This window comes from Dipodomys spectabilis, unplaced genomic scaffold, assembly GCF_019054845.1.
Source record: "Dipodomys spectabilis isolate Male_0828 unplaced genomic scaffold, ASM1905484v1 ptg000628l, whole genome shotgun sequence".
NCBI classification, from domain to species: Eukaryota; Metazoa; Chordata; class Mammalia; order Rodentia; family Heteromyidae; genus Dipodomys; species Dipodomys spectabilis.
Genome location: NW_024871305.1, coordinates 853,487 through 881,071, shown reverse-complemented (window position 1 = coordinate 881,071; position 27,585 = coordinate 853,487). Strand labels below are relative to the sequence as shown.

Below are 27,585 nucleotides of genomic sequence, written 5' to 3'. Positions count from 1 at the left end.
ACTGATGGCCAGCAAGTTGGGCCCCTGCAGGGGTAGGGCCTGCTGAGGCTGCGGTTGCGCAGAGGCCCGGGGGGGGGGGGTAGAGGGGGTGTTGGAGGGGCTGCTGTACACCGTCTTGAATAAAGAGTCGCTTCTGGTGGTCCAGGCCTCTGCGTGTTGCTGGTTTGGGGGAGACAGAGACCTTGTGATGCACCCTGTGCGTGCCAGGCCCCACCCGAGCCCTGGTCTCCAGGATTATGGAGCAGCAGGGCCAGGGCCAGGCCCAGTTCACCTGTGCAGCTTGGGAGGGAAGGGCTGGCGGCTCCCGCCTTCCAGGCCACAGCTGTTGTAGATGGGCCTTGGGAAGCTGGCTCCGAGGCCCCAGGGCGGCGATGTTTAGTGTCACCTGACCTCTGCAATGGGCAGAGACGCCCCACACTCCCATGCCCATCGGAGGCATCGCAGCAGAGAACAGCACTGACATTGGTTTAGTATATGCTGTAGGAAGCCTCGCACTGGGACTTACCCTCTTGCAGGAACAATGCACAGGCCCCCAGGCCTCCCGGGCCAGACAGCAAGTCCCAGGCCTCATGGCCTCTAGAGAGGGGTGAGCCCATCCCCACCCCTCCCTCCGTGTCCGTGTTCCCAGCTCTCCCGCCGGGAGAGCCCCAACTGGGGCTGTGGAGCCAGGTGTGGAGAGCCTGGCTCCACAGCCCTGAGGTTGGGTCCCCCCAGCGCCGCTGCTGCTGGGCATGTGTGGCTTGGCCCTGTGCACGCTGCTGGCGGCTTCAGCTAGACAGTGCAGGACGCAGCCTCGGCCCTCATCCTGCCAGCCAGCGGGGCTGTGCACCTGTGGGCACCTCGTTCTCCTCATTGTCCCCTCCACACATTCCAACTACTTCCAAAGCACCGCCATGGTCCTAGGTGGAGGCCTAAGTCACACCCAGTGCTGTGCAGTCTGTGCCACTCGATAGGGACGTGTCCTGGGGATCCTGAAGCTTCAGAGGGACAGCGGATCAGAGGGCCTGCCTGGGCGGGAGGAAGGTGAGTGAAGGACGGAGAGAAAATACCGTCCTCCCCCAGGGCGAGGCCCAGCACTCTCCACAGGCTGCGGAAAGTCGAGCTTCTGAGCTGCGCACGGGTGGCTCACGCCTGAAATCCTGGCTCTTCAGGAAGTTGAGATCAGAGGATCATGATTCAAGGCCAGCCTGGGCTGCAAAGTCTGTGAGACTCTTATCTCCAATAAATCACCAAAAAGCTGGAAGTGGAGCGTACCAGTGGTAGTGCACCAGCCTTGAGTGAAAAAGCCAAGGGATATCACCCAGATCCTGAGTTCAAGCTCCACTACTGGAACAAAAGAAAGTCAAGTTTCTACCAACTCTGAACTAGGAGTCAGATCATCACCCCATTGCTCAAGTGCCCACCCCACCCCGTGAGGCTGAGCTCGCCCAGCCTGGTGCCTCACCCCAGCCTCCCACCTCAGTTGCTGCCCAGGATGGCTGCCAGGATCTCTAGGTCCTTGGAGCACACAACCCTTTTGAGCCCTGAGTAGCTAGCCTACAGGAGGAGTGGAGACTTGGTGTAGTGGACCTTGCTCTGCCCTCTCCTGACAGCCAGGAAGAAGGAGGTTGGAAACGGGAAGGAGGAAGCTAGTTCCCTCCTCTGCCTGCAGGGAGGGGACACCTGAGCTGTGGACATTCCTCCCAGAGTTTGGGGGGGGCAGCCAAGCACCTCTAAAGAGGAGAGAGACTTCAGGAACACAGAGGAAGCAGGACACTTACCAGGCAAAGGCCAGGCAAGCACGGAGGAAAGTAATTCCACCATTTACCTTTGAGTGCTGTTGAAAATAAAAATCAAGCCACCTCTGGAATAAACATTTCTCACGGTCACACCTGTCCAGGGATGGAGGGTTTTCTTTTTAAAGTTCCCAGCCTATTGATGAGCTCACTTCTCACACACTGTTCACCCCGGAAATAATGAGATTGAGGCGCCATTGGGCTTCTGTGGTGACTAGAGCCCAGGCCAGAAATGACGCTGTCATTTCCATTCAGCTTCGCTCCCAGCCCATGCCCTCATTAATCACATAATCACTGGGTAGCACGCTACTCAGAGTGACATTAACTGCTGTGTTCTGCCAAGTAAGTACTATTTGTCCCCTGGTTGCACAGATCTCATTGCCCAAGCTTTCCATTCTGCAGTCTGTGCCCCGTTCTGACTCAGCGTGCTCCGTGGCAGGGGGTGGTGACCTCAGCTTTTGAAATGGACAATCTGCTGATGTCTTTTTGGCCTAATCCCCCCCCCCAGAACATTTTGCAAAGAGTAGCATATTTAGATTGGGGGCTGAGGTAATTTAACTTGGCACATGCCAGTGCTGCGCCCTTGAGGTGCCTCTCCCCACTTCCAGCAGGGCCTCCCTCTGCAGTCCCAGGCCCTGGGAACCATCGCTGGACCGTGGACAGCCTGGGGCAAGGGCACTGACTAGAAACGTGGACCTGGGATGCCAGCCTCAGTGTCCCGAGAGTGGGTTACAATGTGCCCATGCAGGGGTACAGTGGGAGGAGGGGGGGAGGGGGATGCTGTAGTCAGGCCCCACGGCCATCAGGGTCACAGTGGGAGGAGTTGGGGAGGAGGTGGGGATGATGCGGTCAGGCCCCACGGCCATCAGCCTGGAGTGAGATGTTCATTTCTGCCCATCTCCAGTAGGGGGTCCACTGCATCCTACACGAGATGGAAAATTAACAGACTGGGTTTCTTTACAGCATTGTGTTAGAAAGGGAACAGAGGCCCTAAAATAAGACTCGGAAGGCATTTTGCAAAGTTCCACGGAGTCCGAGCAGAGGGTCTGTCCTGTGAATCGTCATCCTGCTTCACAGCCCAGGAGAAATGAGCATTTAACTATTTATACACAGATTTTTCTAATACAGCCTTAAGAAATATTTTTAAAATCCATCTTCCTAAGTAGCCACCATCGATAAATGAGGCTGGCTCCTTCCTTTTGTGCCACACAGGAAACAGGTGAGACTCGCTCGCAGCAGGAAAACTTCATGCCTTGAACCAGGGCAGGCTTTCCTAGGTATGGTGCCAAATAAAAGAATATGGGGACTCCACTGAACTAAAAAGTCTTGTGCTTCGGAGCGTCAGAAGAGTGAAAGGAAACCCACAGAACTGGAAAGGCGCTTGTAAGTCCTGTTCATAATGACAGGCTTGTATGTGCAATATTTAAAAACAAAAACAAACCTCTGACAATTCAATGACAGAAGCGGCCAACCCAGCAAATGGAGAAAGGTCTAACTGGAAGACATTCAAGTAAGGACGCACAAAGATCCCTTCCTTTTTAACCACCAGAAAATTGCAAATCAATAACCTGCACTTGCATGGCGATGAAAACAAAAAGAGCAGCACGTGTGGGTGAGAATGAGAGGAGGGGAAATGAAAGCTTCGCGCGGGGCCGGCGGCTGTGGGAAGCGCTGCGGCGTCTGTCCAGCAGTTCTCCAAAGTGGTTAAATGTAGTCCCATCAATTCCACTTCTGGGTAATGCAAAGGATACAACAACATCTACACAGACATCTACACAATGGCAGTGGCGGTGGCGGCAGCATAATGCCGTTTCTTTCCCCCAAGAGTCCATTAGCTGATGACCAAATAAGCAAAACTCAGTGCATCAGTGCCAGGGAGAATCCTTCAGGCATGCAGGCAATAAAGCTCTGACGCCTGCCACAAGAGACCCCAAGGTCACTGCAAAGACTGTCCAGAGCAGCTGTGGGTGGAGAGGAAGCGGAGCATGGACCCGGGCCCGGCTGTGGAGAGGACCTGGCTCTGCGTGTGCCCCTGGGGTTTTGCGCTGTTTCACACTTGGAGTGCAGCCTTGCTTCCACAGTGGCAGGTCAGCCGGGCCGATCCTCAGTCCTGTCATGACAGGAGGCCAGGCTCAGTCCACCCCCTGAGCTGGACAACCTCGGAGCTTCTAGGGGACAGGGCAGGATGGGAACCAAAGCTGTGGGATCTTCTGCTCAGTGTCTCATCAGCACTAAGGTACTGGGGCGGGGGCGGTGTTGGAGGTGGCATGTGCCCTGACAATGCTGGGGGTTCGCTGATGGGTGCAGGTCGAACTCGTGGGCTGAGCTGTCTCTCCAGCCCCTGGCCCCCTACCTGTGGGGAGCGGAGCAGACAGAGACCACCATGGAGGGGCCCAACGACCTTGAAACCACTGTGCTGTCAGGTCTAGGGAAGGGCAGAGCACGGCTTTGAGGTTTGGGACCAGGACAGACCTGGAACCTGAGAGCTCATTTCCCTGCAGGGGGAGCGGTCGGTTCTTCCTGAGGAGCCCCTCACCCACTTTCCCCATCACGGCTTTCCCCAGGCCTTGTTGGGGTGCCTGCTCTCTCCTTTGATTTACCAATACACCTTTGTGCTCTCTGCCACCCGTGTCCTGGGATTCTTTTTCATTCTCTGCAGGCCCAAGCGGCCTCCTCTGCTCTGGAGGCCTCCCTGGAGCCTTGCTGGTTCTGGGGCCCTGTGCTCAGCCTCCTTCTGCACCCTACCCCCACCCCCATTGCCTGGACAGAGCACCTTCGCTTTCCACTCTCGGCTGCAGGATACCCGCCTCTCCACAGATGACGATGAATAAGGCTGCTGTAAATACCCGTGTGCCAGTTTTCTGTGTGCATTCACGGGTTCGGCTCCTTCGGGCTGGTGGGCTTTTGAAATGCAAGGTGCACATCTGTGATTCCAGTCCTCGGGGGGCTGAGGCAGGAGGATCCCAAATGTGAGGCCAGCCTGGGCTATGTTATAGTGAGACCCTGGCTCACGCACATGAATAAAAAGGAAAATAATAAACAACTCGAGCTGTTGGAAGTCTACTGATGTGGCTGAGCGGAGTCCAGGACGTGTCCTGTGCAGCCCAGTCTCCACGGCAGCTTAGAGGACCCCACCAGCTGCGGTCTGGCCTGCCCTCGTGACTGTGGCCTGGCCTGGCCAGGGAAGCCCAAAGCTAAGCCCTATGACTCCACTCCCCAAGCTGAGGCTCCAGCCCAGGCCCACCAAAGCTGCGTCCTTGCCCCTGCTCTTCCGCCTTTCCATCTCCTCCTCTCGTTACTGACAATTCACTTGCCAGAGAAGTCAGCCTTTAAAAGGTACACACTGCAGTCTTTGCGGTGCATTCGCAGAGTTGCACATCATCATTGGTATCGAATGCTACATTTGTGTCACCCCCAAAGGAACCCGGTGCTCATTAGCAGCCTCTTCCCCCCAACCCCTCGACAGCCACTCAGCTACGTTCTCCCACGGATTTGCTGATTCTGGGCATGCCACATAAATATAGTTGTAGGGGCTGGGAGGGTGGCTCAGTGGTAGAGCGCTTGCCTTGCATGCCTGAGGCCCTGGGTTCGATTCTTCAGCACCACATAAGCAAAAAGAAAAAAGCCAGAAGTAGCGCTGTGGCTCAAGTGGTAGAGTGCTAGCCTTGAGCTGAAGAGCTGAGGGACAGCGCCCAGGCCCAGAGTTCAGGCCCCATGACCAGACCCCGAAAAAAAAAAAAGAAAAAGAAAAAAAAAGAAACAGCGATATAGAGCCTAGGAGAATTACAGAGAGTGACAGAGTAAGAGAGAGCCAGAGAGAGACAGAGAGACGGAGAGACAGAGAGAGACAGAGAGACGGAGAGAGACAGAGAGACAGAGAGACAGAGAGACAGAGACTACCTATCCTTGGTCCCACTTGACCTCTTGCCGGAGGCGTCCTGCCTCTGCTATATCCCCAAAGTCAACCCAGCAGCCTCCTGGCTGGACGTGCTGGACACACCAGACGGGTCACAACACGCTTCTTAGTATGTTTAATGGTTTTCTCGGGGCATGCGGGGGGCTCTGAAAGCTCAGCCAGGCAGGAGCAGGGGACCCAGAGCCTCTCGAGGGCTCCGGTCTTCATCCGCTCACCGCCACTCAGCGGAGCTCCCAGGCGGTGGGAGGGGGGATTTGAGCTCGGGGTGGCTTTGTTCTTCCGCAAAGGTGAGTTATGAAAGTCCCCATGCTGCGGGCGTGTCCACGAGGCCCCTGGGAGCCGCTGCTGCCAGCAGGCCGGGCTCCTTTTGTCTTACTTTTAATGAGACCATGCCCCTGAACCGCCCGGTGGATGGATGCCAAATGCTGGCTAGAGGCTGGCACTGGGCAGAGAACAGGTAGGTCAGGGCTGGGGGTCCGGGGCTGGGGCTGCATCCTGGCTTTGCTGTCCCTGGCTGTGTCCCTGGCTTGCCTCTGTGTCCCTGGCTAAATCACGCCCTGTCCTGCGCCTTCTCATTCACACAGGGAAAATGGGCAGGTGGGACCCATGACCTTTGAGTCCTTGTAGCTGCAAGAATGAGTGAAGCCTGCCAGCACTGGGAAAGGGCAAAGGAAGGTCCCTTTCAGGCACATGTGGAGAGAGGGACATGCCGAGGGGCAGACCTGCAGGGGAGATCTGCTCCCCTGTACACACAGGTGGTCTGTGCTGGCCAGCACAGGTCCTGCACCTGGGCACATTCCCCGAGGGAATAACTGTGGGAACCACAAGGCTCCTGACAGCCAATGGAGATGAAGAAACCACCTAGCAACTTGCTGGTCACTCCCACTCCATCCAATCGCGGGCAAGCTGCTGCCCGGCAATGCTAGACCCGCCTCCTGGGATATTCACAGGAAGGGGGGAATAGCATTTAATGAGGCCCCACATGTGAGCAAGCAATCTCAATTTTCTGCCTCTCATTTAGTAGAGAACTTCCACGGGTGAGTGTGGAGTCGGTGGAACCGTGTAATGCCGCTGAGTTCATCCAATATTGATGTTGAGCGTTCCTTTGGGTCTTGGTGCGCTTAGGGCGGTGGAATGGCGGGGTGGGAGGCAGTCACAGCACGGCATGGCTGCGGCGGAGAGTGACGGACCGCCAGGGACTCCCGCAGCGCAAGCCAGGCTTCGCTCAGAAGAGAGGGCAGATGTGAGAGAGGCGCCCTGGGGCCCCAGGCCCACCACCGCTTCTCCTCTGATGACTCCCCCGGGCCCGGCCCGCTGCGGCCAGGCACTGAGCGGGAGGGGAGAGGTCTAGCAATCGTACATTCTTCTAGCCATCCTCCTTGACCAGTGAGCGGGACGCAGAGCTCCGCCTGCTTGGCGGAGACCCACCAAAGGGGTCTCCGGGACCCCAGACAGAGAACCACAGATCCAGCCCGAGTTTGCAGCAGTGAGAGTTCACGGATGAGAAGCCCCGGTGCCACCCACACGGCCCAGCACCCAGCAGACAGGAAGTGGGAGGCTCTGGCCTTTCAATATTTTGCCTGAGAGAAAAAAAATCAGAAGATTCGTGGCTGCTGAAATGCCCATCACGCAGCCAAATGTCCACGGGACTCCGCCAGGCCCTTCCTGCAGCAGACCCACATGGGCCTCACAGGGCGTAGAGAAAGGCTGGGGCGTCCCCACCGACTCCTGGGGATGGTTGTCTGGAGGAGGGGGAGGACGAGGGCCACCCCCCCACCCCAGGCCCTTGGGCCCTGACAGTTCAGAGTCCATTGCTCGTTCTCGCTAGTCTGGGTGTGGGCTGTCTCGTCCTGGCAGTCAGGCCCCAGTACACCCACATGCAAGGTTGGGGTACTCCAAAGCAGGGCTCTGGCCTGGGCAGCCGATAAGGAGCAGACAGAAGGCTGCCCCGAGGGTGTGCTGGGTCCGAGGCAGCCTCGCTGAGTTGGCTGGCTGAGCTCCCCGCATTGGTGGACCAGGGCAGGAGTCCCCCAAACACCTGGGACAAGGTGGAACCTCCAGCCAGCCAGGGCTGGCTACGTGGAGTTCAGCCACCAAGGGTACCTACTACCCTGTCAGTGTCTCCTGTCCAGGCCCAGGCTCGAGACCCCGCCCCTCCCAGCCCCCAGCCTGGGATTTGCTGCAGAGATGAGCTCTGCCCTCCTTGCCAAGAGCTTGCTCCAGATCTGGGGGGGCGGGTGGGGAAGCAGCGGTAATGGGCAATGCCGAGGATGGTGGTGAGCTCCCCGTGGACTCCTGAGGGGAGGGTGGCACCCCCAGTTCCCAGTGGTGAGGTGGTCCAGGACACAGGCTCTGAGGGTGAGGGGTGGCACTCCACAGGCTGTGTGGAGGGGAGCCGGACAAAGCGTGGCAGGGAGACTGAGCCCTCTGGGGGAGCTGCGTGTGTTGGGGGGCCAGCAGGGAGCGGAGGAAGGGAGTGGATGGGGCGGGCTTCGGCCTAAAGGCCGTGAGGGCCAAGGATTCCAAGGATTCCACAGACAGAGGACCTCTTTGGCTCTGTCCCCTTCTTCCTTTGGGAGATGCTCCCTGGGGTGCAGGCCCTGGGCTGGGGCGCGGCTAGGCGGTGGGCTGGCGGCGGAGTTACACATAGGTGTTGGGGGAGGCCGTGTCCTGGAGGACGGGGTCGTCCACATCGGCGAGGAGCTTGCGCTCGCTGCCCGAGCCGGCCGTGTTCTGGAAGCGGCGGAGACGAGCCTGGAGCCGCTCCTGCTCCTTTTTGAGCTCCAGGTAGGAGTGGGAGAAGGTGTGGAAGATGGATGTGGCCGGGAAGGCCATGATGAGAATTCCGCTCAGGATGCTGCTGAGGGCCACCATCTGGCCCGGCACGCTGCGGGGGACCATGTCCCCGTAGCCCACCGTGGTCATGGAGATGATGGCCCACCAATAGGAGGCGGGGATGCTGGTGAACTCCAGGACCCGCCCGGATTCGTTCTCGGCCACGTAGACCAGGGGCGAGAAGAGGGTGACGGCCACGCCCAGGAAGAGCAGCAGCAAGCCGAGCTCGCGCGCGCAGCGGCGCACGGTGAGGCCCAGCGTCTGCAGCCCCAGCGAGTGGCGCGCCAGGCGCATGACGTAGAGGATGCGCAGCGCCCGCAGCACGCGCAGCACCAGCCCCACCTTCTCCAGGTAGGAGCCGGCGGCGCTCGGCCTCTCCCGGGCCTCTTCCCCGGCCTCCTCGGACACCGCCAGCGACACGTAGTACGGCGAGATGGCCAGGATGTCGATGATGTTCAGCGGCCCGCGGAAGAACTGGCACTTGTCCGGGGCCTGGACGAATCTCAGGCAGAACTCCAGGGAGAACCAGGCCACGCACACGGTCTCCACCACGAAGATGTAGTAGCACTTGCGAGAACATTCGCCCTGGGGACAGAGAGCAGGAAGAGGCAGGTGCAGGGAAACAGGAGGGAACCAGAGCCTGTGTGCGTGGGCCTGCGTTGTGGGCAGAGCTGCGCACGGCCCTCCTGTTTAACCTGGCTGTCTAGGGTGTGGCCAGGTACCTGGGGCCAGCTGCCCGGGAGCCCTCACCCCATTTCCCAGCCTCTCCTGCAAACAGGTGTACAGGAATGTCTGAGGTCTCACGGAGAGCACAGGTGAGCCTGCTCCTGACCAGGCTCCAAGCAGGCAGATTGGATCCATGTCCCAGGGGGAGAAGGGAACACAAAGGGGGAGAAATTGGGGGTGTCAAGACATGGGTACTCAGATCTCTTCACTCGGGGAACTGGTTCATGAGAAAGAGAAATCAACTTTTTTGTTGTTTGGGGTTTTTTGTTTTTTGGTGGTAGTGGGGTTTGAACCCAGGACCTTGTGCTTGCTAGACAGGCACTTCAATTCTTGAAACACATCTCCCAGTCTTCCTGATTTCTGCCTCCTGAAAAGCTGGGATTACAGGTGTGAACTATGGTACCTGGCCTCATAATCTACATTTTACCGCGATAACCAGATGACTAAAGAGCCTGTTACACTTCTAGAGCGACCTTAGCCTTACATATGTCACGCTCAGGCTTGGAGAAGTCTTCGTGCCCAGGAGGGATCCTGGAGACCCTTAAGCATGAGCAGTAGAATTTCCCCAAAGATAGATGATTCTAGTATGGAGCCAGGATTGAGGAATTGGCTATAGATATTATAGGAGTTATATACACCTGTGCACACATGCATGCATGCACGCGCGTGCGCACACACACACACACACACACACACACACACACACACACACACACGAGTGGACGAATGACTGAAGCCAGCTACTTAAGTGAAACCTAAAATGTTGACAGTTGCAGGTTTTCTGTGGAAGAAAATGCTCTGAAGTGGAAAAAGCCGGTGCGTGGGCCCAGCTCAGCTGACACGGGCCCGTGCGTGGCCTTTGTGAGGAGCAGTGCTGGTCCCTCCTCAGCCCTGCTGGTCAGCCCAGCCCGGCAGCCTCTCTGCCTCCCTCCCCGAGTTCCCAAAGCTGCTGTGCGGAGAGACAACTCAGATTGCTTGGGGCCCAGGTTCAAATCCCGGCTCTTCCACTCCCTGGGGCAATCAGGGCTCCCCTCTGGATGTTCGTTGCTTTGCCCCAAGGGGGCTGTTTGAGTGGAAGGAAGTCATGTCTACAAAGCAGTTATTAGAATACTGTTCCTGGCAGCACACCTGGCCGTTGGTGTGTGTGTGTGTGTGTGTGTGTGTGCGCGCGAGCGCATGTGTATATGTGATCGCACGGGAAGGTGAGGACATTCTCATGGAGCTCTGTTGCAAATTTGCTTCAGGATCTGGGAGGGCTCAGGAGTTTTAGCTCCTGATTCCTCAATCCAATCGCCAACTTGCTGTGTGACTTAGATGAGGTCCTCGGGCCCCTCTGTGCTTCTGTGTCTAGCGGGGGAGATTGGAGCCCACGAAGCAGACACTGTGCCCTGGTCTCACCCCACCTCGTGGCTTGCTCCAACTCAGTGTCCAGAGCCTACCACCACCCAGGAACGGGCGCAGGCGGGGCAGGAAGGAGCCTGCCAGAGCTCCCCCAGGCCCAGCCTCCTGCTCCCTGTGGAGCCTCTTCCCACGCTGGCCTCCAGGGGGAGGTCTCTTCTGCTTAAGAGTCTTTCCAAGGGGCCGGCCAAGAGCGCAGGAAGGTGACTCTGAGGGCCCGGCAGGCCCGGCAGGCTCGGCCTCCGCCTCCTGGCTGCCATTTGCCTCTCCAGGCCATGTACCCTGTCCCCCTCGCTGGCCCCCTGTACTGCACCAAGCTGGCTTTGCCAAGTCGCTCCACCTGAACCCCACACTGCTCTGCATCCGAAACAGCCTGCAGGCGTCTGTCCTGGAGGATGGGCATCCGTCCTGGAGGGTGGGCATCCTTCCTGGAGGGTGGGCATCCATACTGGAGGGGGGCATCCGTCCTGGAGGGGGCATCCATCCTGGAGGGTGGGCATCCGTCCTGGAAGGTGGGCATCCGTCCTGGAAGGTGGGCATCCATCCTGGAGGGTGGGCATCCGTCCTGGAGGGAGGCATCCGCCCTAGAGGGTGGGCATCCGTCCTGGAGGGCGGGCTTTGCCTCAGCCACACTGGGCAGGGGCGTAGGGACTCGGGCCTAGGAAAGACCCCCTAGCCCAGCGGGTGTTGAAGATGAAAAGACAGAGGAGGGGGGTGACGAGCCGCGCCCCCCCTCTTGGAGGAGGTGTCTGTGTTTTACACACCAGCCTAGTGGTCCCACCCCACCTTTCTGGATTTGGTCACGGAACATTCCAGATCTGGGAGCTCCTCAAAGGCCGGGTGAGGCTGGCCTTCCTGCCTGTGGGCCTTGCCGGTGGTAGCGGGGTGTCCTACGTGCGTGGACGGGGCACCAGCCTTCAAAACGGCAGCCCTGGGTGTGGTGGTGTGATGGGTGCGAAAGAGCCCTAAGGGTCATTCGGGAGGGAATGTTCTAGATCACCAGGGGTGCGGTTAGCACGAGTGCATCCACTTGCTCCAAGGCGCAGAGCTCACAGGCCTGCCGGGAGCCACAGTGCCTGGCCAGGACCCCTGAGGCCCAGCCCCAGTGGAAGGGCAGGTTGGGGGCAGCAGCTGTGTCTGGGGCACGGGGGGCTTGTTCCCAGCAAGGTGTCCAGGATCCTTCCTGGTCCTCACAGCCCAGCCTCACAAGACAGCTCAGGTGCCCCGAGGGGAGATCAAGACCACCACCACCACCCCGCAGCCTCTCAGCGTCCGGGAGGTGACTCTGTGCCCCCCGGGGGCCGAGGAGACTCAGAACATGGCAGTTTCCCGGCTTGGCTGCCCCGTTCACCTTAATTTACAATCCGGGGTGCCAGCCCGTGAAGGGGGAGCCTGGGAGCCTGCCCGTCCTCAGGGAGTCTCGGCCTCCGCGGGTCTGTGGTCTCTGTGCCGGGAATGCCCGTGACCTTCACTCATCTGGGCCAATGTCATCCAGGCCCCTGCCTGACCCAGCCCACAGCTGTCCCCACAGCAGCTGGCCAGCTTGGCGGCTGCTGACCGTCCCCTGGGGGCAGACGTGAAGCAAAGCCCGGCAGCGTGTGCTGCACTGCGGGACAGAGCAGCTTTTTTATGCAAATGGCAGGACACAGTCCTGAAAGAACCCCGCTAGCTGTCTGGGTTTCCGCCCCACAGTGGAGCAGGCCCTCTCCACCCCGGATTCTACGGGTGTCTCTGGGCTGATGTAGCTGCACAGAACAGACTCCCCCGCTAGCCCCAGAGCTCTGGCCGCCCTCCTCCTTGGCCCCAGCAGGGTTCAGCTGCCCCCCGGCTGCCAGCCCCGCCTCCCCTCCGATTCGAGTCCCATGAAGCGAGGCCCAGGCCCCTGCCTTTGTCATTTTCAAAAGTCCTTGGTCCTCTGTGCACTCCAGATCGTGGTGTCCTTACAAATATCCCATGCCTCAGTTTCTCCATCTGAAAATGGAGCTGGGATGAGGGGTGCTGGTTGGGATGTGAGCTCAGTAGCTGCTCGGGCCTGCAGGTCAATGTCACAGCTTTTTAAAAAAGCATCACCCATTCTAGCAAGGAGGAAGCTAGGCTCAGAGAGGTAACGTGACGTCCTGTGGTCACAGAGACCCTCCCAGCCCGCCGAGGCCAGCTGTGGGCGGATCCTTTCTCCCTATCGATGGATTCTGTTTTAGCGAGGGGCACAAACGGCTTTCAACGGCCGGTCACTTTGCCCTTATGGGCTCCTTTGTCAAAAAACAGCAAACACACACACACACACACACACACACACACACACACATCAGGCTCACACCCATAATCCTAACTACTCAGGAGGCTGAGATCTGAGGACCCCAGTCTGAAGCCAGCCTGGGCAGAAAATTCTGTGACACTCTTATCTCCAATCAACTAGCAAAAAGCCAGAAATGGAGCTGTGGCTCAAGTGGTTGAGTGTCAGCCTTGAGCAAACAGCTAAAGGACAGTACCTAGCTGTGAGTTCGAGCCTTGGTACCTGCACACACATGTGCGCACACACACAGTGATCGTTTATGAATGGGCTGGTCTAAAACTGCAGGCAGTTCACATGGGATAACATTCATATTTTGGTACTTTGAGAAGTGCCATTTCCGGCTTGTGCATCTCTGGGGTCTCGGCTGCACAGGAGGCATCATTAGGGGATCGCAATCCAAGGCTAGCCTAGATAAAAGCCAACCCCACTTCAAGGCACACAAAGTAAACGCGCCGGCCGGGATCCTGGCTCGAGCGGTGGAGCGTGCGTCTCGCGAGCGTGAGGCTCTTCCTTTGGCCTGCGGCTCGCCCACTCTCTCGCGGTCCCCGCCCGGAGGCCACTCACCTTGTCCTCCTCGGCTCTGAGGTCGGGCATGGTGCTGACGCACAGGCTGACCGCCGTGGTAGCCACGAAGAGGACGGAGAGGCAGGCGAAGACCTGGCCGGGCAGCCCAGACCGCGGGTTCTCCACCATCTCGCGCAGCCGGTGCATGCAGCGCGCGCGGCGCGAGGGGCGGGCCGCGGGGCCGCGGGCGTCGCGCTGCCGCTCCAGGGCCTCCTCCCGGCGCAGCTCGGCGGCCTCGTCCAGCTTGGCGAGCAGCTGGCGCAGGCAGCAGCGCTGCAGGTGGCCCTCCTCGATGCCCCAGTAGCTCAGCTCCTCCCGGAAGGACAGGGCGCACATCTCCCGCAGCAGCACCAGCTTCCCGGCCGCCAGGAAGCTGGCGATGGCGCCGAACGCCCTGGGGTTCCTGTCGAAGAAGAACTCGCGGCTGCGGTGGTCGTAGTCGTCGCAGAGCCGGCCGATCTCCTCGCGGCTGCGGCACCGCCGGAGGCGGCCCAGGCGGCTGAGCGGGAAGGCGTCGAGCGCGCTGCACGCCAGGCGGTACCGGCAGCCGCCCACGTTCACCAGCATCTCCTGCTGCGGGTCGGCCGCCGGCGCCGGCGCGGTGTCGGGAGGGCTCACCCTCCGCGCCCGGCGGTAGTACAGGCCCTTGGCCGGCGGGGCCTCAGGCGGACCCGGCCAGAGCGGGGTCAGCGGGCTGCAGGCGCCAAAGTGAGGATGTCCAAGGTGCAAGCTCTGGTCTGCAGAGGGGACGGGCATGGCGGACGATGTCCTGGGGGGTGGGGCGGGGGCTTCAGGTCGGCCGCTGGAGGGAGAAGAGGAAGAGGAAGAGGAGGAGGGTGGAGGGCAGTCATCTCCCTGGCACCTCCCAGCCGGCGGCCACACAGACGCGCACCGTCCTGAAACCGTGGCGGTCGCTCGTGTTTATTGAGCAGCTACTATGTACCCGCGGAACCACCCGGAGGGGCTCAGGCTGGACAAGGCAGGGGTGGGGGCGGCCTTCCAGGCTGGGTGGTCTTGAACCTGCGGCCTCCACCTCTGACTTGACACGGCGCCAGCCCCCCGGCAGCGTGGAGGGCGGAGGCTGTGTCCGCTGCGAGAGGCCACGCCGGCCCCCACAGGGGTGGCACTGCCGCCCGGGTGCTGTGCTCGCTCCCGCGCCCCGAGGGGCGCAGTGCCACCGCACAGGCACCGAGGGGGCGAAGCGCTCTGCTCTGCCTGAGGCAGGCCCCGCGTTAGCCCCCCTCCACCCCACGGGGCAGGCAGGATGCGCTCTACTTTATAGACGGGGAAACTGAGGCACAGGATGGGCAAACACCGTGCTCGTGGTTTGGCAAGCCCCGACTTAGAGTGAGGCTCAGAGAAGGAGGGCCCTGGCAGGGTCAGGAGATGGGGCCCGCGACGCTGCCAGGGAGGAGCCCCAACATGGCCTCACCCCTCAGCTCTGCCTCTCCAGAGGGAGGGCCTGGGCCTGGAAGGTGAGGGCACCTTGGATTTTCAGCGACCCTTGCTGTGTGACCTTGAGTGGGTCACTCTCCCACTCTGGGCCTTGCTCTTTTTAATCTGCACATGGAAGCAGGCCTCTAACGCACCTTCGTTTCTGGCCTCTTTGGGGCGCTCGGTTTAGGATCGTATGTGGAACCCCCCTTTTTTAAATTTACAAGGTATTTACAAGATCACCTCCACAATAGCTCTTACCCTCAGCAACGATGTCTACGCGATTCACAGCAGCCAGCGCCGCTCCAAATCCTCTCCACCAGAAGGAACGCTGGCGGCAGCGGCGGGAGGCGGACAGGGAGGGGAACCTCGAGTCAGGGCGGCGGGATTCGGGGGATGGGGGGTGAGGACTAAATCACAGCCGTTGTGTTTCCCACGCGGTGCGCCGGCTGCTCTGCATGCAGGACCTCACTGGCAGGGCACGGCCGGAGCAAGGAGACGCCTGGAGACTGCAGAGCGCGGAGCCTGCTCCAGGCTGGCCCGTCTCCCCAGGGCAAACACCGAGACCCAGAGAGCCGCAGTGATTTGTCCAAGGTCACACAGCAAGTCCCAATCCGCCCCAGACGGACATCTCCTCCTTCCCAGAACCCCAGCTCTAATTCTGCAGCCCTGCTCCCCCCAAACAGCTGACAGCAAACCTTCCAGCTCACAGAAAAGGGCTCACCCAACACAGCAGCTGCACACACACACACACACACACACACACACACACACACACACACACCCAGAAACTTCTCCTGAAGTTGAACCCACCTCTAGTCTCAGGAACCCTGTGCCCCGCGTCTGTCTGCTGCTCGAGGGGAGCTGGGGTGGGGGCCAGGGGAAGGGGTGTGCTGCGGCAGCGGGGAGTTGGCCCCACTGGGCAGCTCCTGGCAGTCAGTTTCCAGCCTTTCTGCCCCGGCCTCCTCGGGAGCTGAGAAGTTCATTCATTCCTCGTCTCCCTCCCGCCACGGGCGCGGGGCGGGGTTTACGGAGGGTCCCGAGCCCCGTGGTCCTGTGGACAGTGTCAGCGGCCAGGCTGCGTCCCTGGGGGGACAGCTGGGGGGGGGGCGAGGCTGGAGGCTCGCGAGAGCGCTCCGTCCAGCGAGAGCGCTCCGTCCAGCCGCCAGGCAGCCTCTGGGCAGCTCTGCCAGCACCAGGAGAGGCCGAGAACGTCTCCCTCCCCTGCGCCCGGCTCGGGAGGGGTGAGGGCAGCTCCGCCGGGCCAGCTGCAGCGTCCTGTGCCCAGGCAGGCTGGCAGCTCCTCAGGGAGCAGCGGGGGAGGGGGTGTGAGGGGGAGGGAGAGGCTCAGGCGAGGACTGCAGAGGGACTGAGCGCTGTGACCTGCCAGGCCTGGGATAGGCTAGGGCTGGGGAGAAGCTCAGCTCTGAGCTGGGGGTGGGGGGGGCGGAAGGAGGTGAGACTTGGGGACTTGTACCACCCCAGGGCCTGGCACCCACTAGAGAAGGTGCGCGACCTTGGGCGGGTGGCTTTATGCCTCAAAGATGCAATTTTCTTATCTATTAAAAAAAAAAGATGGCAATGCCAGGGTCAAGGGCGTCGGTGTGAATTGTTGGGGCTCGGCCTTGTTGGGGAGGAAGATGGGCATGGGCCGGGCAGGGCAGCGGTGCCCTGTGGCACTGTGCTGTGTGTCCTTGGCGAGCCTCATCACCTCTCTGGGCCTGTGTCCTCCTCGGTCAGGATGGCGAAGCGGCAGAGGCTGGGAACGGAGGTGCTCGCTGTACCCCACACTCAGCCGACGGCCTCTGAGGGCAGGTGACCTTCGTGACTGTTCCACGCCAGGCCCAGAGCCCTGCTCAAGGTCACCCTTGCTGCTTAGCGGCTGAGTGAGTTAGGCTGTCAATGATCAGGACAGGGTCTGGTATGAAGGTCTTAGGGCCGGGGTGGGGGGGATGGGGGGGCAGTCACAGCCGGCTTCCTGGAGGTGGCCTGGCAGCGTGGATGAAGAAATGGGCACAGAGAAGCTGGCTGAAGCTGGCTGGAGGATCTCAGAGTCCAAACTGCACTGCGGAAACCATAGGGCTCATCAGAAAGAGCTGAGGGGCCTGGCCGGGGGACGGGGGGTGGGGTGGGGGGGGGAGCGACACCTGAGCCCCCAGGCCTGCTTCTCCTGCTTCGGTGCGGCCCACCCACTTCCTGGTCAGCACCTAGTAGGGAGCTCCCTGGTCTGGCGGACGGACAGGTCAGCCAAGGGAGGAAGGCTGGAGAACTGCACTGCTGCTCACGGGAGGGCACTGGCATGGCCTGGGAGCATACCATGGAGTAACTAGAGCCAAGAGGAAGGACGGAGACGGGGCAGGGACCAAGGCCTGGTGGAGCTCACGCCTGCCATCCCAGCTACTCAGGAGGCTGAGATCGGAGGATCTTGCGTCAAAGCCAGCCCGGGCAGGAAAGTCCCTGAGACTCTTAGCTTCAAGGAATTCCCCAAAAGCCAGAAACAGAGCTGTGGCTCAAGTGGTAGAGTGCCAGCCTTGAGTGAAAAAGCTAAGGGACAGTGCCCAAGCCTTGAGTTCAAGTCCCAGGACACACACACACCCCACAATGGACTGTGGACCTTGTGAGACACGGGGGACTCTCACCACAGCAGCAGCGGGCAGAGGAACCGTGCGGCTCCGTGTCCAAGCATGCTGACGTCACCTGGAAGCAACAACAACAACGAAACAAACAACTACGCTGTGTGCAGAGATCGGAGGTCAGGGTTTGAGATGAAAACAATTCGTGAGAGTCCATCTCAAGCCGTGGCTGGGTGTGTGGGGTGCACCTGTCACCTCCAGCACACACAGGAGGATTGCAGCCCGGACTGCACGCCTTGGGCATGCAAACGGGGGCTGGAGGCATGACTCAGGTAGGAGAACACCCGCCTCGCCGGTACTGCCCCTGCCCCGCCCGCCATCTAATGCCTGGGTTTTGTGCAGCTCAGCTCTGAGGCTGCGCGCACAGGATTGCCGTGTCCACCCCGGGGCAGCCCCGGGGCCTGGCCGCCTGGGGAGTGGTGCCTTGAGTGAGGAAGCCACGCCCCCCAGGGCTTGCGCCTCCGGCCCTGGTGGCACTCGCAGGAGCGCCTCCATGGGGTGCTTTGCCACCAGGGGGCGCCGCCAGCCACCGTGAGCCCGGCATCTTGCGGTGGAGCTGTGCGCACAGCCATCATAGGGCTGTGATGGAAGTGGCCGTGGAGCTGAGCCGTCCCTCCTTAGGGGACAGGTTTCAGACAGGACTGTCACAAAAGAAAGAGCGGCGGCAGCTGCAGGAACCTGTTCCTCATCGGACCCTGGAGTCCCAAAGTCAAGGAGCCCAGGGAGCCGCGGTGACTCCGGGCGGGGGCCTTGATTTCTTCTTCCAATCTGAATGTGTCCAGAGAACTCAAACCGAAGCCCTGCGGCGTGTGGGCGGGGCTGAGAAAGTTGGGCGATAGAGACACGGATGCGGCACTCTTAACCCGCCTGTGGCACTGAACCCCCTTTGCTTTGCACAACTACCTAAAGGTAACAGCAGCAGCAGCAGCAACACAACAATAATAACACAACCCAAAACACGTCCACTGGTCTGAGAGGACATTTGTGCTGTGCTGTGTAAGAGACGGCCGCAGATCGCACCATGATTTTTTGTCTTTCTGTGTTGTGTGTGTGTGTGTGTGAGTGTGTGAGTGTATGGGTATGTGTGTTTTGTTGTTGTTGTCAGTCGTGGGGCTTGAACCCAGAGTCTGGGCACTGTCCTTGAGCTCTCTCTCAAGGTAAGCACTCTACCACTTCAAACCACAGTGCCACTTCTGGTTTTCTGGTGGTTAATTGGAGGTAAGAGACAAAGAGTCTCACGGACGTTCCTGCCCGGGCTGGCGTTGAACCGCGATCCTCAGATCTCAGCCTCCTGAGTAGCCAGGATGACAGGCATGAGCCACCAGTGCCGGCTAATTTTTGTTTGTTTCTCAGGTACACACTTTTCTTTTCTCTACAAAGCTCAAGCTTGGCCTGGTGATCAGTGGCAGGACCCGGCTCAGCCTCGGGTGAGATCCATCTTCCAGGGCCAGGCTTTTCGAGCTTGGGTAGGAACCTTAGACGCTCAAGCTTACTTCCCCAACTGTGAGAAGGGTGGGTGACAGGTTCTGGGGGAAGGGGGGGGACAACCAGGAGGCGGCGGGCACTCAGAGCCTGTGCGTGGGGCTCGGCAGCCGCGTGGGGCTGGTCCCGTGGGATGGCGTTGAAGGCGCATGGCGGTCTTGAGTTGCTCCCGGCCCTGGCACCTGCATCTGGGTGTGGACTGGCCGTGTGCCCACATCGGCTTTGCCAGGACCACAAGGCCTAGGTCCTGAGGGAAGCACTCGTAAGTGGCTTTCACCCACTTTGGGAACTGTCTGCCTAGGACTCATTTCGGTCTTCGGGAAGGTGGAGAAATGGCAGACGGTGCCTCTCCCCACAGGGACTCCAAGGCCACAGCCTTGCCAGGCCATGTGGAGAAGCCAAGCAAGGCGATAGAAGAACTGAGCTTTAAGAAAAAAAAAAGTGACAGCTTTATTATTTTGCTCTGACTGGAACACAAAAAATATTTGTTATTGGAAAAGGAAATAATTTGTCTGACGTGCTCTGCTGGCAGGAGAAATGTTGGCTTTTGTACCTAACTCCCTTCCTAGTGAACTCAGTTGGCAGGAGAAGCGGGGACATGGGGCGGTACGGACAGGGTCTGCGGCAGACCTGGCCGTGGGGAAGCGGCTGGGGGGCCCCGGGGCCCCGCAGGGTGGGCCGTCTGTCAGGACGAGGCTGACCAGGGTTCAGGTCCCCGCAGAGCGGGCCCTGGCCCGACTCCGCTGCAAAAGCTGCTGTCTGGCCGGAGCCAGAAGGTGCCCCCAGCAGCTGGCATGGCTGGCGTGGGGTGGGCACGCCGCAGGGCTGGCAAAAAGGTCAGGGGGCTCATCCTGGTCCTCTTTCTGCCACCCCAAGTAGCGTCTCGAATCTTGAGTTATCAAAACCCCATGTCACAGTTAGATCTCGGTTGGGCCGAGAGGCATTCTGGGGAGGTCCGCGTCAAGGTCACTGGCCTCGGTGAGATGAAGTCTCACAGGAGGAGAAGGTGGAGGCCGTTGGCGCGGGGAAGCGCGCCCCGGGTGCACACCATCATCTCATTTGGCTTAAAAAAATTACATCTCGGTACAGATTCAAATGCTGGCTCTCTAAAAATAATCACCAGCAAGGAGAAAACAGAGGTCATGCTCTGCTGCAGTTCGGTTATTCTGCCCCAGACCGTCTCCCGTGCTTCCTGCCATGAACATGAGCGTGTGTTTGTGTAACGAAGTGCCACAGCTCGGGTGGCAGGCAGGTAGACAGCTCCGGGGGCGGAGGTGTGAGTTTGGGGGGCACACGGTTGAGGTGGGGGGAGGATTGTTTCCCGGCTGCTAGTTACCAACTTCTTGCTCTGGTGGACAGGGACTGAGGGAGAACTCTTGGGGGCCATTTTCAAGGGCGCTAACTCCAGTCACAGCGCTCCACCCTTGCGGCCTCATCACCCCCCGAACGCCCACCTCTGCTTCCAGCCTACGGGTAGGAATTACAGCCGGGGCAATTGATGGGAGAGGAAGGGGCGGTGAGTCCCACACAACTGTCTTCTTGTACTTGCACAAAATGTGTGTGAACGTAAAGATCTCTGAACACACACACACACACACACACACGCATCTCAACAAGGAGTCACAGCGTATGCCATAGCCTGCGATATTTCCAGACTCAGTGGTCAGAGGTTAAGGCTTCAGAGACAGCCAGGCAGAGAACAGAGAGCCAGAGACAAGGTAGCTCTGGCTGCTGGCACAGCCCGTGGCCCCCACCACAGCCAGCCAGCAGGAGGGGGTGGTGTCCTTGGCCAGGATCTGTCCCCGTGGCCCCGGAGACTGAGTGTTGGTGCCAAGCAAGCGGGCTGGCCTCTGGGCCCCAGTTCAGGTGTTGCCAGGAGGCAGATGGGTGGAGGAGCCCTAGGAGTCCCAGGGCCAAGCCGAGCTCCTGGACCCCGGCGCCCGGCCGCCTCTGTCATTCTGACACTTTCCAGGCGGGCGAGGACACCTACCTCCCTCCAGCCCCGGCTCCCGGAGGTGAACTGAGGCCCTGGCCGCCAGCACCTCCAGCAAGCATCTAATTGCTTCCAGCCACGCCACCTCGCGAAGGCCGCAGGGGCTTTGAAGATTAAAGTAGGAAGAGAAATTAATTATTGAAGGACATTCGTTTGAACTGGAGCAAACTCAACGTAGATGAGAGACCAGGAGTCCAAGGGATGAAGTCCTGAGCTCACACCGGGTTCTTCCTGACCGCATCCACACGGGTGTGTCCCTGTGTTACTGCGCTCGGTTGGGTCACTCCAGACTCACAGAGAAAATGAGGCACAGAGATCACACAGCGCTGGGCCCAGGGTCACACAGCACCAAAAGACTAGATCAGGGGTTTGCACCCAAGTTCCTCTGACTTTCAGATGTATGTGTGTGCGCTGGTCCAGAGGAGGAGCAGTCGCTGAGGGGGACGCTGTGGCGTCTCCTATCCTCAGGGTACTGATTCGGATCCAAGGAACATCCACTTACAGGTGCATTTAAGAAGAAAAACGAGTCCTGAGGCAGCGGGGGTCACAGGCTGTCAGATCTCACGGCCTGGTGCTGCTTTACACAGGCCGGGATAACCAGCCAGTTATTCCGTTGGTGGCAACAACAATGTGGGCGCTGCAGATCCCTGTCACTCTGATGTCTGTGGAGGGAACAGATGACCCATCGGGGCTGGCCACCCTCCTTGAGTGTCTTCAAACACCTGTGGTTCACGTGTGCACACATGCGTATGCATGCCTGCGTGTGTGTGTGTGTGTGAGTACTGGGTCGTGAACTCAGCTCAAGCTCTAGCTTGGCTTTTTCTCTCAAAAAAGATGGCGCTAGCTGGGTGCCAGTGGCTCACGCCCATCATCCTAGCTACACAGGAGGATGAGATCTGAAGATTGAGGTTCAAAGCCAGCCCGGACAGGAACATCTATGAGGGCCCCCGAGCTCCCTTCCCCAGCGAGGTCTCCCAGAGTCTGGTGGGGGAGCAGCTGTCCTGGCACCGCCGTGGGGTCTTCCGCAGCCGTGTCCCTCGGTGTGGCTCATTTTGCTTAGCATGTCTAAGACGCATTCCCGTCGGCAGACACGGGATCTGCTCGCGCACTCGGGGAGTTTGGGAGGACGCTATGGATGCAGCTGTGGCCACAGGCGTGCAGGTGTCTCGAGTCCTGGCTTCTGCTCTTTTGGGTGTATACTAGGAAGTGGATTGGCTGCGTCATCAGAGAGTCCGCTTTCAATTTAGTTGTTTTCAAGTCACCTGCTACGGTTTGCATGTGTCCCCAAAGTTTCTTGTATTGGAAACGGAATTCCCAGCCACCCGCGTGGGAGCTGAAGCCGATGAGGTCACCAGGCTCTGCCCTGGTCGTCGGCATGGGAGCGAGCTTACAGAGTGCTGGCCCATGAGATTTCCCCGAATTGCTGTTTGAAGATAAAGAGCCTGTGTGTTTATTTCCTGTGTGCTCTGCTAATACTTCTTGTCTAGGTTTTTTTAAACTGTAATGGACCAGATGCTCCAGGGATTATGACACCTCCTGTCCGGGCGGCTCTGAAAGCGTTTGGCTTTAATCTACTTCCTGACGGCAGCAGGCCAGAGAGTCCGTGACCCTGCACAGGCCACGCTCTCTTCATACATTGCCTGCTGGGCACGTGCACCCCCCTCCCAGAACAAAGACTACATTTCCCAGCATCCCATGCAGCTAGGCCTGGCCATGTGACTAAGTTCTGGCCAATAAGAGGTCAACAGCTGATCAACCCAGCTGCAAATGGGGATCTATCTACTTGATGGACAGGCTTGTCCCCTCTGCCCCTCCTTTTCTCCATCCTGGTGTTCCCAGCGGTTCTCCTGAACCCTGAGGATGAGGTCAGATGAGGGAGATGGAGTTGCAGAGGAGGGCCGTCATCGGCCCTGAACTACCAGAGCCTGTCCTTGTATCTGTGAAGTCACAGTTACTTTGGGTCTCCGCTATTTGATGGTGAGTCAGGCCTTCCTGCTAAGCCCCTCAGCCCCCAGAGCAGCTCCAAGAGAGCCAGGGTGCAGCCCGGAAGGAACCTGCTCCCCAAAGTGACATGAGCAGGAGACATCTCATCCAGAGACATCATGATGGGGGGTGGGGCGGGGAGAGGAGCAAGCTGCTGGGCAGAGCCAGGTCCCCCCGAGCCCCTATGCCACCTAGGACAGCCTCTGCCACACACAGCCCTGGGGGGAGAGCCCCGGGGGGTTGGTTTGTCTTGTTTTATAAATGAGGACAGAGGACTGTGTTCACAAGGTTTAAGTCTGGCCTGCCCACCAGGAGAGCCGGGACTCAGACCAAGGCCGGCACACACAGGGGCAAGTTGGCATTTCACTCGGTGCCTGCATTCTGCACATTCCTCTTGGCATCTGCAGGGGGCTGGGAGCCTCTGGGGGTCCCAGCTCTGCCCTGCGGTTCCACTCCCTGGCAGAGCCCTCTCCCCCCGTTTCTCACCTTCTGTAACGGGTGTGGTGGTGGGAGGGCAGGGGTGGGCAGCAGGCTGGGGGCCTTGGCACTGGTGGCTGTTTACCAGGGGCTGGGGACTGATGCTTGGGTCTGTTGGCCCCGGGTGGAGGGGCAGGCAGGGATTAAGCCACCTTTGGATTATGGAGCTGGGGATTTAATTGAGCCTTAGCTCAGCTGGGGAAAATTCCCTCCTTCTAATATCCGTTTTATCTCTTGGCCCCTGCCGGGCGAGTAATTACCCTAAGTCCTCATCAAGAGGGGAGGCTGTGTTGAAAAGGAGACACTGGAGCCAGGCTGGGTTTTTGGATGATTTTTCCCCCCTGATCATGTGGATCTCTGCTGCTCATCTTTGCTTTTCCAGCCATCAGCCGCCGCCCCCCTTACACACACACAACACACACACACACAACACACACACACACACACACACACACACACACACACACACACACACACACACACACACACACACTTGAGGTGAAGGATGAGCACCAGGAGCTTGGGCTCCCTGGTGGTCACAAAACCTGACTTTTACACCCCCCCCCCCCCCCCCCCCCGCCCCGGCCTCCCATTCCCTTCTCAGGCCATTGATCCTTGATGGGAATGGTGCCCTGGGAACATTCACACCACCAGGATGGCTAATGGAGTGTGAGACCATTTCCAGACGTGAGACCATTTCCAGACCAGTTCCAGAGAACAGCAGGATTTCTAACATGAGCCTTCACAGAAAGACACTTCTTCCCCTCAGGCCTGGCAAGTTCTAGAAGCTTGCATCAGAATTAAGAATCTGGGCACTGTCCCTGAGCTTTTTTATTTTTTTTTTGCTCAGGGCTGGTGGCACTCCACTCACTTGGGCCGCAGCTCCGCTTCTGGCTTTTTGGTGGTTAAGGAGATAAACAGCGTGCCATGGACTTGCCTCCTGAGTAGCTGGGATTACAGGCGTGAGGCACCGGGCCTGGCCTTGGGTTTGCCTTTGTGAGGAACTTCTAAGCTGCCTTCTACCTGGCTCAGATCAGGTGGGCTCCCGCAGCCCTGGGTTGGAGGCAGGCATGGGCCCCAGGCTGCAGGCCGGGAGTCCCCCGGACCGAGTGAGCGGTGAGGGCAGGAGGGGAAGATGGTAAGCGAGGTCAGAAGCAGGGCGGCGCGCCGAGGTCTGGCTCTTCTAGAGCATCTGTTTCCACTCGCAGCGTGTGCTGGGGTGGGACGGGGCGGTGGCTCTCCGAGGTGGTTGTGGAGCTCCAGTCCTGGTCCCCGCCCACCTTCTCGATCTTTGTGGAGAGCCATGGGGCAGGAGCCGCAGAGGGTCGCAACTGGACCCCCCAGTGCGTCTCCCACAGGCCCGCCTCCGTGCTCGAACCCAGGGCCCCTCCTCCGGTAGGCCCAGCCGGCTCCGCTGGGAGGTGTTGAAGAGCCGGGAAGGAGGCTGAGTTTCTCCTATGATCCAAAGGAAAAAAACAATTCAGTCCAAGTCGGATTCTATTTGTCTGTTGCTTTTTAAAATCGGCGTTCTCCTCAAGACCCCTGTTGGCGTGGTTTTGATACATGGAGGAGCCGGCACACCAGCCGCCTGGACAGGTGGAACAGTGGCTCTTCTTTGGATGCTGCTTCACTCAGCTGCTCAGGCGCGGCCCCCCGGGCCAGCCTGCCTGCCTGCCTCCCTTCTCCCAGCCCTCACTAGCACTGGTCCAGCTGAGCGCCGGTGCAGCTGAGCGTCTGGGGCCTCCCCAGCCCTGGCCGGCTGTGGTCACGCGGTACAAAGCCCCACCCCCCACCACACACATGCTCCTCCAGGCCCAAGGTCAGGACCACTTTCTGCCCTGTCCAGCCGCAGCCACTCCCCCTTGTCTGCAAGATGATCAGGTGAGCACTTACTCACTCGTCTGACAGGGTGAGGGCAACTCTTCTGCAGCCACTGGATGCAAACATGAACCTCGGTTCCCTTATCTGTAAAATGGGGGTACTGATGACACTCACTTGGTAGAGCTGTGGGTTAAATAAGCAATTATTTTCACAAGCCCTCTAAACCATTCATGACCTAGCCTGGAAAAGTGCCATCTCAGTGTCTATTAAGGCCATTGGTGAATAGAACAAGGGTCTGAATGACTGAAGAGATGAGAGAAAAAATGATTGAACGGATGAATAAGAGTAGACGGATGAATTAAATGAGCCCTGCTTCTCCTTACGCCAGTGTGTAAGTCATTCACACTTTAGTATGAAGTGTGGGCTCATGCTCGCTGACCCGATCACAGTTTCGGGGGAACTGAGCTGTCCCCTCTAACTCGTCACATTCTGAGAACAGCCCTGGTCAGGCAACCCTGGTCACAGCAGGCCCTGGGGCAGCCATGAAAAGTACTGTCAGGGCCCTGCAGGGAGCTGGGAGCTGGGGTCAGGTTCAGGCTGCCAGAGCTCACATGCTCTGGAAAGGCCGCTGCTGGGAGCACTGCCCTCTGGGGGTTGACAGGAGCGGGGGCACGTTCCCGAGCTCCTGATGGGAGCCAGGCCTCGCTGGGAGGAGGGCCAGCGGGAGCCTCTGCGCTGTCCGGCTGGGCGCTGCCCGGTGGCTGATCAAAGGCAGCTTGGTCCGGGCTTTGCCCCGTCCTCTCCGGGGTGCTGGCCTCCACCTCCAGGGCTGGAGGGCCTTTCTGGCAAGTTAACCTCCCAGGGAATTAACTTCCGGGTCACCTTGGTTCCCTCTGGTCTAAATGCCAGAAAGGCTCCGCCATCCAGATCAGTCAGAGCGCCGGGGAGCGCCTGGCCCCTGGAGTCTGGACTTTAGAACATGGATGTAGCCTTGGGACGGTGGGCCTTCCTCCACAGAGCACTGCGGTCCCGCCCCGGGGCCCTCCCCCCCCCCCCCCCCCAGGCCCGGGTCCCGAGCTCCTGTGTGCTCAGGTGTCCCTTCTTCTGTGGGCCACCGGGAAGGAGACAGTGTAGAGGAGCGCATGCGACTCTGTTGGACAGAAGAGCCTTTGGGAGTGAGGGCAAAGGGCAAAGGGCAAAGGCCAGGCCCCTTGATGGTTAGCAGAGGCGCATCCAGCAGAGTGTCATTCTCTGGGCAGATCGGGGCCACCCAGGGAGACACAGGAAACGAAGGCTGTGTGTGAGGGAAGGGGGGGAGGGCTGCTTGGCAGGCCGGAGGGGGAGGGGCAGGCCACCAGGCAGGAAGTTTCCCAAGGGAACGGGCTGGGCCAGGGCTCTGGGGGAGGGGGGGGGTGTTAGAAGGGTTAGAAGGGGAGCCCGGGACACCCCCCCACACACACACACACAGATGCACAGTGCTTCCCCGTCCAGCATCCTCACGCTGTCAGCCCCACAGTTTGTATCCCAAACCATTTGAACAGATAGGGAAACTGAGGCACGGGCTGGGCGTGGCCCTCCCACCCTTCTACAGCAGCAGCCTGAGTGGGAGGGAGGGAGGGAGGGAGGGAGGGAGGGGGTTGATGGAGTCCCAGCAGCTAATGGAGAAGAGACCAGGGCTCCACAAAGCAATGAAGGAATCCTCTAGAAGCTGGGCTAGGGAGGGCGCGGCAGGGCTGGGTTTCGGTGAGTCGGAGGCGTCCTGGCATCCGCGGGAGCGGGCTGCTCACGGCTTGTCCACTGAGCACCTCGTGGGCTGCCGTGGAGCCGCGTTGAACTGGGGCGGGCCAGGGGGCTCCGGCTTCCGCGCGATACCCAGTGATACCCAGAGATACCAGCTCCCCCTCTGGAGACAGAGGTCTCCACATCTGTGAACGGGAGTGGAGACGCTGCCGTCCGTGCGTGAGGCCCGCAATGGAGCCTCGTTGTTTTCTGGGCTGTGGACGGAACTTAGAGCCTCCTGGGCAGGCGCTCTACCCCTTGAGCCACACCTCCCGGCCCCCTTTGTTTGCTCTAGTTATATTTCAGACAGGTTCTCAGTTTTTTTCCCCCAGGCTGGCCTTGGACTCCAGTGGCTCTATCTAGTTGGATCCCCTCCCCTCCTGAGTTGCTGGAATTACAGGTGTGTGCTACTGCGCCCAGCAATAGAGGTGGTGCACCGCCCTCAGCCCCAGCGGATGCTCCCAGCACTGTGGGGA

General features: G+C 59.6%; 1 protein-coding gene across 1 annotated transcript; it reads right to left on the bottom strand.

Moving 5' to 3' along the window:
• Window positions 1-8,331: 8,331 nt before the first annotated feature.
• Window positions 8,332-14,263, bottom strand: Kcng4 (potassium voltage-gated channel modifier subfamily G member 4). The gene is made up of 2 exons (XM_042671458.1): window positions 13,508-14,263; window positions 8,332-9,111 (listed from the first exon to the last, which is right to left on the bottom strand). Exons 1-2 carry the CDS (start codon window positions 14,261-14,263, stop codon window positions 8,332-8,334), a joined length of 1,536 nt encoding a protein of 511 aa, XP_042527392.1.
• Window positions 14,264-27,585: the final 13,322 nt, after the last annotated feature.